Raw genomic sequence first — 13,565 nt, 5'->3', positions numbered from 1 at the left:
ATGGCTTCAGCCTCCTGTGCTTCAAAAGAAGTTGTCCTTTCCAGAATAAAGGAGGAACTGAGGAAGGAATTAGCATTTTGGAAGCACCTCCTGTGTACTACACTCTAACTACAGCACATCATTTAACTCTTGTGTTGTGCTGAGGGTATTATTCCACTTGTCATACCTGAGGAAACTGAGGTTCAAAAAGGCAGTCACGTGCCCAAGGGCTAATGACTAGTCATGACAGAGACTGCCCAGTGACTTTGATCGAATTAACGTAGTTTCCCTACGCCTGCTTCCTCACCTGTCACATGGGCACACACCATCTGCTCTGCACAGGGTTAAAGGAGATGACACGTGTGTGTGCCCAGCTCCTGGCTGAGCACAAAGGGCACCAAGCACGAGGAGCTATTCCCAAGGCAGCCAGAGGGGACTGAGAGCACAGGCAGACAGGGTAAGGCTCTTGATGGGGGTCCATTTTCAAGCCTGAAAACAGGAAGCAAGGCAAGTATCAGAGCGAGGCCTGGTAAGGGGCTACATAGCCCATCACCTGAGGCGAGGCCTGGCTCAGTCCTTACCTCCTGACCACACGGTCACCTGGGTTACTTATACTTCCTAAACTTCAGTTCCTCAACTGTAAACGGGGATAGCAGGAGGGATGTACCTTGGGGGGCAGGAGGATCAAGTAAGATTTTAGGGCTGCTTTCCCACTGCAGCTCCAGGGGTGCCTTCCAGATCCTTCTCTATTTTCTTTTTTTTAAAATCCGAACAATTTACTCAGGATTGTCATAAGTACATGCATACATACTGCTTTGGCAGATATATATATATTTTTTAATAAACCAATTCTACTCCAGAGCAATCCTGTTATTCCTTTACTATCAAACTTCTTGAAAACGTGTTTCCATTGGATGTTGACCTTTTTCACCACTATAATCTGGTTAATGCCTCTCTAATGAAATAACTCCCATTATGTTCCTCAGCGATCTGTTAACTACCTCTTGCTAACATATAGTTTTTGTTTTTCACCTTTGCCAAGTGGTCGTTCCTTTCTGGAGGAGTGAAAACTAAGATCGAGGGACCCCTCTACACATCTCTTTATAAGGGCCCTACTCAGTTCTGTAAAGGAGCCAAAACTGTGTTTCTTCTGTGACCCTTACAAAGACTCCACGCTTAATCTCCTCAGAGGATGGTCACTCTACTTTTGAGCATCCAAGGAGCCCAACGGGAAGGGAAAGTGGGCCAAATGTCAGTGAGATCGAACTACTCTAAGGAGATCAAGGGTCTTGCAGTTTTAACAATTGTTTTCAGTAAGAAAGTATCTTCCAAACTCCACACACACACGCACACACACGTGCGCACGCACACACGGTGCAGCAGGAATTGGTGGAAAACAACTCGGAGGAAGCACAGCTGTTCCCTCTGAGGAGCTCGCCTGGGGGAAGCCAGGCCTCGGAAGAGGGGGTGTCCCCGGGTGGTGACGCGCAGCATTCCTTTCACTTGAGGCATCTGAGCCCGAGGAGCTGCAGTCTCCCCTTGGGAATATGACATAACCTTAGAGGGGAAGAGCCTCACAAAAACAGACCTGTGTCTGCACGTCCTTCTCCAAAAGAAACCCCTTTCCATCCTGTGTGCGAGAACTCCCGCACCTGCAGAGGCTCAAGTGCCCTCCCGTCTCTGGCCAGAAAAACAGCCCAAAGTCAGCGATCTCATAGGATGTGTTTATATTTACACGGTACATTGGAAAGCAATGGCTACATTGGTCATACATATTAGAAACCATAAAAAAAGTTAAGAACTTAAAATGTACATCATACACTTGTATATATATTTTTTTACACAGAGGTAAAAAGGGTTATTATAAAAAAAATCAATACAACAGGGTTTTTAGTATACAGGTAAAGAATGAATTATGCTTCAGGCACTTTAATTTGTTAATGTGAGCAAATAGCTTGGGGGTTTGGGGGAAGCTTCCAACCAATCTTTTGGTTAATGTGTTGTTACCACAAATACAAAAATAAAATCTGAATAATTTTTCTCAAATGATTGATGTCAGTATGGCAAAGCTGACTGGGAAAATACTACACACTGTTCAGCTGCAGTGTGGCAATTAGAGAGAGACGTATTTACATAAATGTCCCCATGGCTGTCCTTTGTGCCCTTAACTGCTGCCTTCACAAACCAAAAAGTATGTGTGGAGTAAGATTCACTAGCGTAACTCTCCAAATGGGTGGAACAGGACAAGGGGTGAAGGAAGATAGAAACAAGTAACTGAACAGAGGCAACAAACAAAAAGCATCTGGGCTACGTGTATTCTTATTGAAATAAATAGGGGCACTTGAACTGAGGTCTGACAAAACATACATTAGTGTTGTGCTTTGAAGAGAGGAGACCTTGAGAAAGACCTTGAGGAAAAAATCTCAGGGGGATTGGGCGGGGCAGGGGTGGTCTCTCAACAACATCTGGAGGCTGGTTGAGGTTTTCTAGATGTTCTCCAGGCAGGGAAATGGTTCTTCCATCACCAGATTGACAGCTCTCTGCTCCTTTTTGCAGACTGAGAGGCCCAAACCAGTCACTCCAACAACTAAAAACATCTACCTACTAACTCGTAAGCACACTGGGTATTTACACTGATGATCTGACTACAGAAATGCGACAGGCTCTCAGAGAAGCTGAAAACATTCCAAGGAAGGTAAGTGTGGCCAGCACTTTCCCAGTAAGATGGGAGGACTGGGAAAAAAGTCCCTTTCCTTGAGGACTGATGTTCTGTGTGCAACAGAGAAGGGATGGGGGCAGTAGGGGAGAGGGATCAGGCCACGCCCTCAGCTGGCAGTTACCGCAGGAAGACCCTGGCGGGAAGAACAGCCAGTGTTGACGAGCCTGTCCCCTATGTTCTCCACGACATTTTGATTGTACTATGCTAGGTACAGGTAAACCACTCTTCACTTTTCTTCTTTCTGCCTTAAGAGTTGGCTATTCTTTGCAACAGATTAGAAAAATACTCTTCTTCCAGCTAATTCAAAGCCTCCTATGTGGCAAGGCGACAGGTAGACCCAGCCTGCTGACTCAACCGTTTGTGCACACAAAGTGGCAAGTCTGGGTTTGGATTTGCAGGAGAAAGACACTTAGGCATCAGAAGGGATTTTACATATGGCCTTGTTTTTTTCCTAAGTATAAATTAAGAATTTGGTGACTTCATTTGAAATTGAGTCCAAAAGGAAAACAAGAATACAAACCCACGAATGAAATGCAATCCTCCACTCCTCAAATTTATGACATTTAGAATTTACCCCCGTTAATAGGAAATACCCTTTGGGGCCAGGGTGGGAGGGAAGTGCCTATGATTTTATTTACCACAACCACAGTGTTTCTCAACACTGGTTCGTGTTTGAAAGAGTATTTGGTTTCCAAAACAACGAGCAAAATTTCTTACTTTATTAGCGTTTGCTTCCAATATTGCTAAATTTTTACAAGTGGTGGCAACACAATTTTAAAAAGTTCTACCTTAGGGGTAACTGGGGACACTCAGAGAAATCTGAAACCCCCTCTCTGGCCCTGGCCCGAGGATGCGATGCAGTTTAAGGAATTTTCCTGATTCTCACAAGTGAATCCGAAGTTAAGGCTCAATTCTCAGTCGTTTTCCGGGTGAATGTTTTGCATCGTGAAGAACTGACAGATTCGGGGTCGGGGTGGGGCATTAAAGGATGATGGGCTCAAGAAAGAAACTGCAGCTTACAGGGGGAATTTGGCTTTGAAAAAGTTAAAGCGATCTTGTTTGGTGGTAGAAGTTTGTTAACTAGCTCACCTCCTGGACCCGGTAACTCCCTGCAGGCTGAAAGACTCCTGGCTGGGCTGCATCACTCTGCCATCGCACTTCCTCAGGAACCCAGTGATGCTATTGGCAATGGACACGGGCCAAGAGAAGGCTAGTCTTCCACGCTGTTGGAAAAACCAACTACAAAACCCACCGAAAAAATCAGCAGTTCCGACTGCAGTCACCTTTGAACGGGAAGAGGTGGGAAGGAAAGGCAGGAAATCAACACAGGTGTAAGACAGCTTGATTACAGATTGTTAATACACGGGAGTCTAGGTGGAGGTTCCTTTTCCTTAGAACACTGTGCAGGGATGGATGAGTAGGAGGGCTGGGGGGTGCAGAGTCCACCAGGCAGGTTCCCCGGCTGGAATGGCACCTCCAGGTCCCAGGGAGCAGGGGAGAGGATGAGAGTGTGTAGGAGGCAAGTTCCCTTGTGGCTGTGGACGGAGGGGAGGGAGGGACACGCAGTCACACGGCCGCTTTGTGCTTCCCCCCGCAGCACCTGCACATCACTCCACAGTGGTAGCAGGCCCGAAGGGGCAGGTAACAGCACATACAGGGGGCCAAGAAAGACAAGGCAATAAGAGCCATCCACCGGAGGCAAAACTTCTCGTCGCTAGTGTCGCACGAGCACGGGTCTGTATAGTCGCCCTCGGGGTCCGACATACAGTGATAGAGCATACTGTCCGCACACCACATACAGCTCACCCGGCGGATGCAAGTTCTCACGGAGTCGGGCGCGTCCTGGCAGTGGCCCCTCCGGTTCTCCTCGTGGTTGAACATGTCCCTGCAGTACTCGCACCGGGAGCGCTCGCCATCCTCCTTCCGCCGCCGGGACTTGCCCCACGAGGGCTGGGTCTTGATCACGCCGCCCCCGCGCCCTTTGGGGTCATCGCCGAGGCCAAAGTCTGAGGAGTCCATATAGGGGTAGTTGTAGTCGTGCTTGGGGACCTCGCCCTTGGCGAAGCGCACATAGGAGTCCGCGTCCTCGGAGGGGTCCAGGTGCTTGACCCTCACGGGCGCGTGCCGGTAGTCCTCGTAGCCCGTCATCCAGATCTTCTCCCGGGGGTTGATGCGCACGATCTCCTCGTCGTCGTCCGGGAAGCTCACCTGGCGGTAGGGCCTGGGCATCGGCTGCCCCGGAAGAAGAGAGACAGTATTTTATAGCAGTGGCAGAGATCCCCCCCACCCCAAATTCCAGTATGCACCTTTCACTTTGACAGAGGCATTTCTTGAAGAAACTGGCCTGCCCTGTATTTCCTGAACACCTTGTGAGTCAAAGATATCAACGAATGGGTCGAGAGCAGCTTTAACCCGTTTTTATTGAAGGGTCACCATATATGGGAGAAAGCACACACTGGAGGAACAGAGTTGGAAATTTCAGAAGCTGCACACACCCAGGTTGAGCAGAGGCGAGAGGCCTGCCCAGGTCACCCCCTACCTCCCTTCTACTCACTGCCCACCCCTCAGGTGACGGTGACCACTGGCCGGAGTTCTGGAGTTTACATGAGTTTCACCTGGTTTTGTACAGCATGTCCTCTTTTGTAAGAGCACCTTTTTTGTTGTTTTCCCTCCAGCGAAACAGATGAATACTGGGGTACACTGCAGGCTATGGGGGGGTAAGCACTTTGGGCACCATATAAAATGCGTTTCTCATTGTGAGTCATGCTCAAAAAAGCAAAAGGGGAACGCCAGGAACTGTAAGGTTCGCAGGAACCTCGCAATCTGGTTGGGGAGGTAAGATGCCGGGATAAGAAAAGGGTAATAGACTGCAGGCTCCAGAGGCCAGCTGCCTGGGTTTGAATCCTGCCAGAGAGTGAGGGGCAGAGCTGGAATCTGGGCCCAGGCAGCTGGGACCCAGAGCCATACCTTCTGGCCTTCAAACCAAACTGCATTCTCCCTCAGGGCGAAGAGTCGGCCCACAGGTAGTCCGCCTCCAGCTTACAACAGTGCCTTGTTCCAGCCGCAGGTGCCATGTGACCTGTGACCTGTCACCCACTGGGCACCGGTAGGTGAGCCTGCCTTGCACAGGATGTCTCAGTGGCGGCAGAGAACGAGGTCTTATTTTACACCTTAGAAGTCCTCAGGGCAGGAAGGCTTTTTAAGGGGAAAGAGCAAGGCTCTGAGCAAACGCACTGGAGTCAAATACAGGCTGTGCAATTTATTAGCAAGTTGCTAAAAGCCCCAGACTCAGTTTCCCCAACCACCAAACTGTATAGGGCTGTTGTGAGAATGGAGAGAGAGCATCCATCTATGCAGTGTCATCACTAGGCCTGCCAGGATGCGCTTGATACTCACTGCCATTATCATCATTGTAACAGTTACAGAATTTTTACGTGGTAATTAGATTTACCCATCGCGCCCCCCCCCCCCCCCACCGCCACCAGCCTGTGAGCAGGGGTCAAGGCTCCCACGCTTTGCTATAATTCCTGTCAGGTCCTTGGCATCAGGGTTTCCTGGACTTTGGAAAATCATAATCCTGTAGGATTTCAGAGCAAATCTGGGGAGCCAACATAGATAGGCTTTGCTAATTTTTTATTTTGCAAAGTAAGGAGAGTCAAAAAGTCAGTCCCTATCTATTGCTATCATAATGTGACTGTAAAAGACATTTTTCATGCCAAACTACTGGGAAGCACAAAATGAAATGCTTTTTAAAAGGAATCATATAAATCTAGCTTTATGTTAACGGTACTCCTCGTTTCTGTTTTCAAAGCAGACTACTGGCCACATCGCCCTTCACGGGCACCGGTCCATGCCCCACAGTTTGGGAACCTTCTCTGCAAAACAGCTGCTTGGTAAATATTTGTTGAATCACTGAATTCCAGACTCCAGCTACATGTCCCTGAGCAGGCCTGGGCCTGCAGCCGAGCCGCCAGGGCACGTGCGCCGAGTGTGCAGCCGTCCCAGGCTGGACCGGGGCTCTGTGCTCTCACACCAAGTCGGGAGCCATTTGGAGAGAGGAACGCAGGCGGCAGCACAGACCTGCATCTGACTTTTGTTTTACCAGGGACTCTACCTTTCTAAGCCTTAGCTCCCTCATCTATAAACTGGGGATGCCGAGGACCCGCCTTGGGGGTAACTTGTGAAGATTAAATGAGATAAAGTACAAGGTGTCCTGCACACAGAAAACTCTGCGTAAGGGTGAGCTGCCACCACCGCCTTCGGGATGGACGGGGTGGTACAAAGCAGCACAAAAGAGGCCTGGGCTCAGGGAGAGGAAGCGGCCACCCCAGAATCGGGAGCCATCCACCCTGATGACCTCAGGGGACCGAAGCTGCAACTCGCCTGTTCGAGGTGATAGTGGTCCGTGGGGTATGGGTCGTGGAGGTGGCCCAGGGTATAAATCCTCCGGTGCTCACAGGATGTGGGGGAGGAGATTGTCCGGGTAGGTTGTTCCCTCTTCTGAGAGGAATTAGAAGAACTGTCTGTAGCTGTCTGTTTAGAGGGAAGTAACCAAGAGTTAATTTGAAAAAACAAAAACCAAACCCACACACCAAATCCTAACATGCCGTCTACCCCAACTTGTGGCATCTTGCTGGACTTCCCGAAATCTTGAGTTTATCCTGGCTGTGGGAGGAGGGAGGACCCCTGGAGGCAAGACTGTCTAAACAAGATGAGGCTGGCTCAATGGGCAGAGAAACCCGGCCGCAGACCCCGGAACGCTGGGTTTGTTTTCTCAAATGTGGGAACAGCTACCAGACTTTGGGGAGGGGTTCCCTGTGCCAGGCCTCCCGCTGGTGCATCCCAGTTTGATCAACAATGGCCGACCCACTTGCAGCCCTGGTTCCGAGGTACTCTTGCAAGCAGAGGGGATGCAGGCATGTACAAATCAACCCCAAACGTTTATACATGGGGCTAATCCTGGCCTGAGAGGGACTCAGGAGGTAAGGATACCTAGGGTATCATGGCTACTGGCTTTCCAGAAAGAGATTTTGTGGGAAATCTTTGGGTTAGAGGAAAGCTCTGGGATCCACTTTCAACTGGAAGCAAGATGGATGACGGCACCGAGGGATGATGGCCCCCATCAGTGGAGAAGGTGAGTGCAGAGCTGTTTTCCCAACAGAAGCAACAAGTCCAGACGGCAGCCTACCTGGCGGTGTCTTTGGAAGGGGATCAGATATTGGGATGGGCCGTGGCCAGAGCACAGGGGGCCCCACTGCCTCCCAATACACTTACCACCTATATGGGCTTCATGCTCCCACCTAACACTCAATGAAGGGGCCCAGGTGACCCAGGTGAGGGTCACTCTCCACAACCACTCCCCGCAAGCCACATGCCCATAAAAGACTGTTAAATTCAGCAGGCAATGACCTTCAAAAAACCAGGGTCCCCCCAAACTCCCCATGCCACCTTTCACCTCTACAGAGTCGGGGACCCTCCCCCAACACCAAGCAAAAGGTTTATCTAGGTGTCCTATTTCTGACAAATATCTAGGCATGTCTTCTCCCTTTGCTCTTATAGCCTCCCTTATCTCAGCTGCTTATTTTTCTCTCTACATGTCTTTTGTTAGTGTCATAAAGCCTTTCAGGGGCAAAGCAAAGTTGAAACAAATAGATTTCTAAAAGTTATTTTTACTCCCCCCTTCCCATTTATAAAGTAATAAATGCTTAGAAAAACAGGACTGCAGAGTGAGGAAAAAGAAGACTCATTTCCATTCTGCAACACAACCACTGTTAATTTTTAAAACTTGGTGGCCACGTGCAGCATCCCTTTGCGGACCTAACCTTCCTGGATATTTCTGATTGGTTTGGCCCAAGTGATGCGGGGCGATGCCTGTTCCCAACCCCTCAGGCCACAGGGACTAACCCAGATGTAGACACATGGTCCTCCCAGGCAATACAGAACGATTTTTGATGGAGCGGCCAGAAAAAATGCTGTCATTCTCTCAAGGGTCCCATTGCCTGGAATGGCAGTGAGGGCACAGGGAAGCACCTCCAGAGGATGACGTGAAGCAACACTGAGAGAAGGTGACCCCCACAGACACCACCTGAGCTTCCGAATCCAGTTAAGCCCGAATTCCGACTCACTCTTTGGTAGCTTAAACCAGATGTGCTCGGCTCATCGTGTGGGCGCAATTTCGCTCACTCCTGACCCCCGCTCTGAGGCAGCAGCTCCCCTGGTGCCACACCTCTGACCCTCGCTCCTCCCCACAGCAGGTGCGGCGGAGCTGGGCGGGCAGTCTGCTACTGCCCTCCGCTGCCTCTTAGGAGTCGCCCAACCAGCAAACGGCACGTGCTGGCAGCCATTCTCGGGACTGTGCGGGACTGTGCGGGACCCTGCAGGGAGGCTGCAGAGACCCAGCACCCCGTGCCTGGTAGGGCAGGTCCTGAGACAGTCTACTTCCCACGGATGTTAAGCCAGGATCATAAAGGTAGCTCCCCTACCCCCCAAATTGGTTCAGAAGTCAGGGAAGAATTACTATTCAATCCCAGTAACTGAAAGAAGCCAAGCTGATACACAAGATTTTTTCCTTTCTTCCGAACTCTGCCTGTCCTCCAGCTCGCCCCCACTTTAACACAGGGGTGGTTGTTGATCAGAAAGAACAACAAAGCCAAGAACTCTTAATAGTCTCATGTTGTGTGAGTGTGTATGATGTGCCAGGCCCTGGCTACATAGGGTGGACACGGTCACAGGTAAAACATCACCTCTGCGTCCCACACAGAACGGAGGCTGGCAGAACGCAGGGCGCCGCTGACTGGCGGGCAGCCCCTGACCACCAGGCCCACCGGGATTTCGGTCCCCACACGGCTGCTTCTCAAGCTCAGGCAGGCCCATTCCGGTGCCTACTCCGAGAGGCGCTGTATTCAACCAGAGTACAACTTCTCCACGTAAGAAGGTGCGCCTTCCTCGAAACAAACCCAGGAGATAAGGGGATGGCATGTCACAATACAAAGGTTTCCAAAGATCTCAATAATTACTTCCTGAACGAGCAGATAAGGGCCCTTCAGTATGATTCAAATCTCAAGGGTTAAATTCTTAACCAACACCCACATGACAATGATCTGAGGTTGGAACCTAACCTTGTACTGAACATGGTACTATGCACCAGCATTTATTTCTCAGAAACCAGCCAGCACATGACAGCCACCTCTGTGTTAGTCAGCTGTTACCCTAATCCATCCCATGTCCAGGTTAATGATGCATGGAAAGTCATTCTGAGAAGAGAGGCACACCCAGTTTTCCCTGTGTACTTAAGGTGATCAGAAAGGCCCCCATCCGACCTCCCTAGCCCCCAACACTCCATTCCCACTGCAGAGTCAAGTGCAAAGCTTCCTGAACGTGAGCCTGATAAGGCCTTTCAATATCTGCTACTCTAATGACAGATTTGTACAAAGGGACAAGAATGCCCACAGTTCACCGCCTCCTGTGGGCCAAGCCCACAGCCTCTCCCACTGAACTGCTCTGCATTGGTCTGGATTCTGGAAAGGGGAGCCTGCCAGAGACGCTCCACTGGAAGGCAAGGCTTATTTCACAGCTGTACTATCAGACAAATCTTGCGAAGTGCTGAGTGTGACCTACAAACAAGAAGAATGTGCTATCAGGGCATCTCCAAGGCCCGTGAGGGGAAATACCTCCTGCCCACAGGCACCTCTGACCTAACTCCGCTCGTGGTTTCCACACACAGCCAGAAGGAAACAGCCACTGAAGCTATGCACAAGCTTAGGTGTGCACACACATTCACAAGCAAGCTTCTTGAACGCCACTCTGTTACTTGTGTGCACAAGCTCATGACACCTACCGACCTCCCAGTCAGTCACCTTCCCCTTCACCTTGGAAAGACTCCATCTGTGATTTAAACTCTCCTTGCTCTCCAGAGGGTATCTCTGAAAGGCTGTGGGTTTGAACTCAAGGACAAAAGCAGAGGTCCTTTGCGGTTACTCTGTGTTTGGGGACCTCAGCCTCCTAAAAGGGTGGCTTCAGCCAACAGGCTTCCCCGAGTCCGGAGAGCGGTCACAGTGAGCCTTCAGTGCTGCCTGCTGGCGGGGAGCAGGGCCGCGGGCACTGCTGTCGAGTTGCGGGGGGTCTCCTGCACCATGACGCTGCCAGCACAGCCACTGCCACCTGCATATGCAGCCTCCAAAACTTGCCCCTCGGTTTGGGTCTGACTCTGATTTAATGTTGGTGCCCATGATTACTAAGATGCCCAATTAAGAAGTTTGCAACTCAATATGAGGCACTGAACAAAAGAAATGCAAAAGAGTATCATAATGTTAAATAACAGGGTCTCCACTCAGGCTGACTGGATTTGAATCCTTCTCTGCTTGTTATAAAAGTTGTGTGATTTTGCTCAAGTTAACCTCTAACTCCAGTTTTCACACCCACAAAATGGAGCTAAAATTGTCCCCAGAGTTACTGCAAAAATGATACGAGATTAAACATTTCCATTTTCTAAACTGTTACTGTGGATTACAGAAAAGTTACTGATTCCTTATAAAAGTTCAAATATTTCATCCAGCAACTCTGGATTTTTCTCATTAAATCACATCCCCCACAAAACATAGTCTGGTCTCTTTTCCAATATTTATACCTTCTTTTTTCTTGTCTATTACAAGTTTTGCCAGGGCTCTCAGCATGATGTGGAAAAACAGAGGCTTATAGTAGCCCTGTGTGTCTTGAACTTGACGACTTTAATGGGACATTTCTAATGCTTCTCTATTACAATGATATTTCCAGATAACTGGAGTGATTATAAAATGAAGTTTCAAAAGTTTCCTTGTATTTTAGGTTGCTAAGGCTCTCAACAAAAGATGTTAAGTGTCACCTGATGTTTTTTATATATCTATTGAGATGGTTACATCATCTTTTACCTTTAATTTGTTTTATTAACGTATGAATCAAACAGCTTTTCCAATATAAACTATCTTTGCATGTGTAGTGTATACTGTACTGGGCTTTCCTTAAATTTGTTTTTACAAATATTTGATGTTGTTTGTTGATATTTTACTTAGAAACTTCACATCCGGATTCATAGGTGAGTTTGGTGTCTGTCTCTCTACCTGACCTTTCCTGGCCCAGTTTCGTAGCAGGGTCCCGCTAGCCCTACAGACTGAGCTGGGCGGCTTCCCATCTTTTTCTACACTTTGGAACAATGTCTATAATGCAGGAGCAAACACCTGAGATTGGCTCCTTTTTAAGAGGTAGACCTTTGACTATATTTTCAATTTTCCTATGATTCCTGTAAAAACTCTCCTATTGCGTAGTTAACACGTTTTGTGTGACCTGGTCCCAAAGCCCCCTAACAGTAAGTTGAGACAAGAGCTTGACAAGGAACAGCAGAGCAAGAACAGGAGCGTGAGAAAAGACGGGGAAGGGAGGTGGAAGGGCGGGGAAGGCGAGGGTACTGAGGTGAAAGGGCGCGCACTGCCAACCTTACGTAAAAACACAAGACAGAGCCACGACCAGCCTGACCGAGTCCACTCTGGTTGTACAAACACCCGCCCCCTCCCTGAAGGCTTTCTGGGTTTGGGCAGGGCACCCCGTGGGACGTGGGCTCAGATACAGAAGGTGACACACGCAGGGCTAAGGCCAGGCAGCTTCCCTGAGGAAGGCGCCTGAGGTGGGTGGACAACCCAGGCCAAGGCCCAGAGGAAGGAAAAAGAGGTTCAAGTTTATCAGTGTACATCAGAAAGACTTGTTTAAAAACAGCAAGCTTCCAGTGTCTGGACTCTGCAGACATAAGTGGTACCTACTTTGAGAATTCAAGTATTTCCTGTAATTCTCCAGAATTTAATTTAACAAATGAGAGGAAAACCATAGAGCTTGAAAAGTTGATAGACTTTCCTGCTGAATAACTGACTTTAATGTTATGATATCTTGACAATAAATCAAAACCTGAAGCATGAAAGACACTGGGCAGAGGCCGCGTGTTCCCCCAAGGCCGGCGCTGCCTGTTTGGCTGGGAGGCGGCTGGCGTGGCGAAGGGAGACTACAAGATCGGTGTCTAATGTTAACGCTGTGTCTGGCCCCCTTTTTTGGTATGGGCATATTTTGTAAAATATGATTTCTTACTTTTGGACACTTGGCTATTCTTCCCTGACCTCTGGAGGGCCCTTGAATTATCCTGGAGGTTCTTAAAGGAGCACATTCCTCTGTTCACATGGGCTGGGTCTGGGAATGAGCCTCCTGCGTTTGGACGGCTAACCTCTTTGATAAGGGAAGCTCCGGGAGGGAGGGAAAGAAAGAACCAAGAGGCCAGATCAGCTGAGGAGGCAATTTGCTGAAGTTAAGTTACCCATCCTGGAAGAGTCCTGGCTGCAGACCTAGGGTTTTGGGGGGCATTCAAGGTAGGTTGGACTACACATTTCAAAGTAAAACAAGTGTCTTTAGAACTATGTGCATCCCTTTACCTGCCCTGGGTCTTCCTGCTAAATCTCTGTTTTCCAAAAAGGGGCTGGGGGTACAGAACAAAGGTGGTGGCGGCGGCTGGCAGACAGTGGCGATGGGAGAGAAAGGTGTGCCCAGGGCTGGTTTTCCAAGGACACTTGGAACTATTAAGGGAAACCTGGTTTACAGCTTTTCTGGGTAGGACACTCCTACTGAGCGCATCGATGAGACTAGGAAAAGGCCGGCAACCATCTATTTTCTGCTCCCCGCCTCTGTAGGAGGCACTTCCCCCTTCCCCAGCCCTGTGTCTCCAGAACATGTGAGCTGACAGGAGGAAGCACACCGAGTGCATGGAGCCAAGCCCGCTCAGCAGCCATTTCAGGAGGCCAGTGGGCCTAGATGTTTTTAATAAGGCACAAAAGATAAAGTTAGGAAATTGCTTTAG

At 49.3% G+C, this 13,565-nt stretch overlaps 1 protein-coding gene across 1 annotated transcript in view; it reads right to left on the bottom strand.

Moving 5' to 3' along the window:
- Positions 1-1,726: 1,726 nt before the first annotated feature.
- SPRED2 (sprouty related EVH1 domain containing 2) overlaps positions 1,727-13,565 on the bottom strand; it is a 110,065-nt gene continuing 98,226 nt past the window's right edge. The window contains exons 5-6 of the mRNA XM_054586877.1: positions 7,082-7,231; positions 1,727-4,930 (exon numbers count right to left, since the gene is read on the bottom strand). Of these exons, the coding sequence (XP_054442852.1) occupies positions 4,265-4,930; positions 7,082-7,231 (816 nt within the window). The 3' untranslated portion in view covers positions 1,727-4,264. The remainder of the gene's footprint in view (positions 4,931-7,081; positions 7,232-13,565) is intronic.

Source organism: Pteronotus mesoamericanus, unplaced genomic scaffold, assembly GCF_021234165.1.
Source record: "Pteronotus mesoamericanus isolate MK-2021 breed Mesoamerican mustached bat unplaced genomic scaffold, CSHL_Meso_final contig_98, whole genome shotgun sequence".
NCBI classification, from domain to species: Eukaryota; Metazoa; Chordata; class Mammalia; order Chiroptera; family Mormoopidae; genus Pteronotus; species Pteronotus mesoamericanus.
The sequence above is the reverse complement of the archived record's forward strand: the minus strand, read 5'-3'. Positions and strand labels throughout refer to the sequence as shown.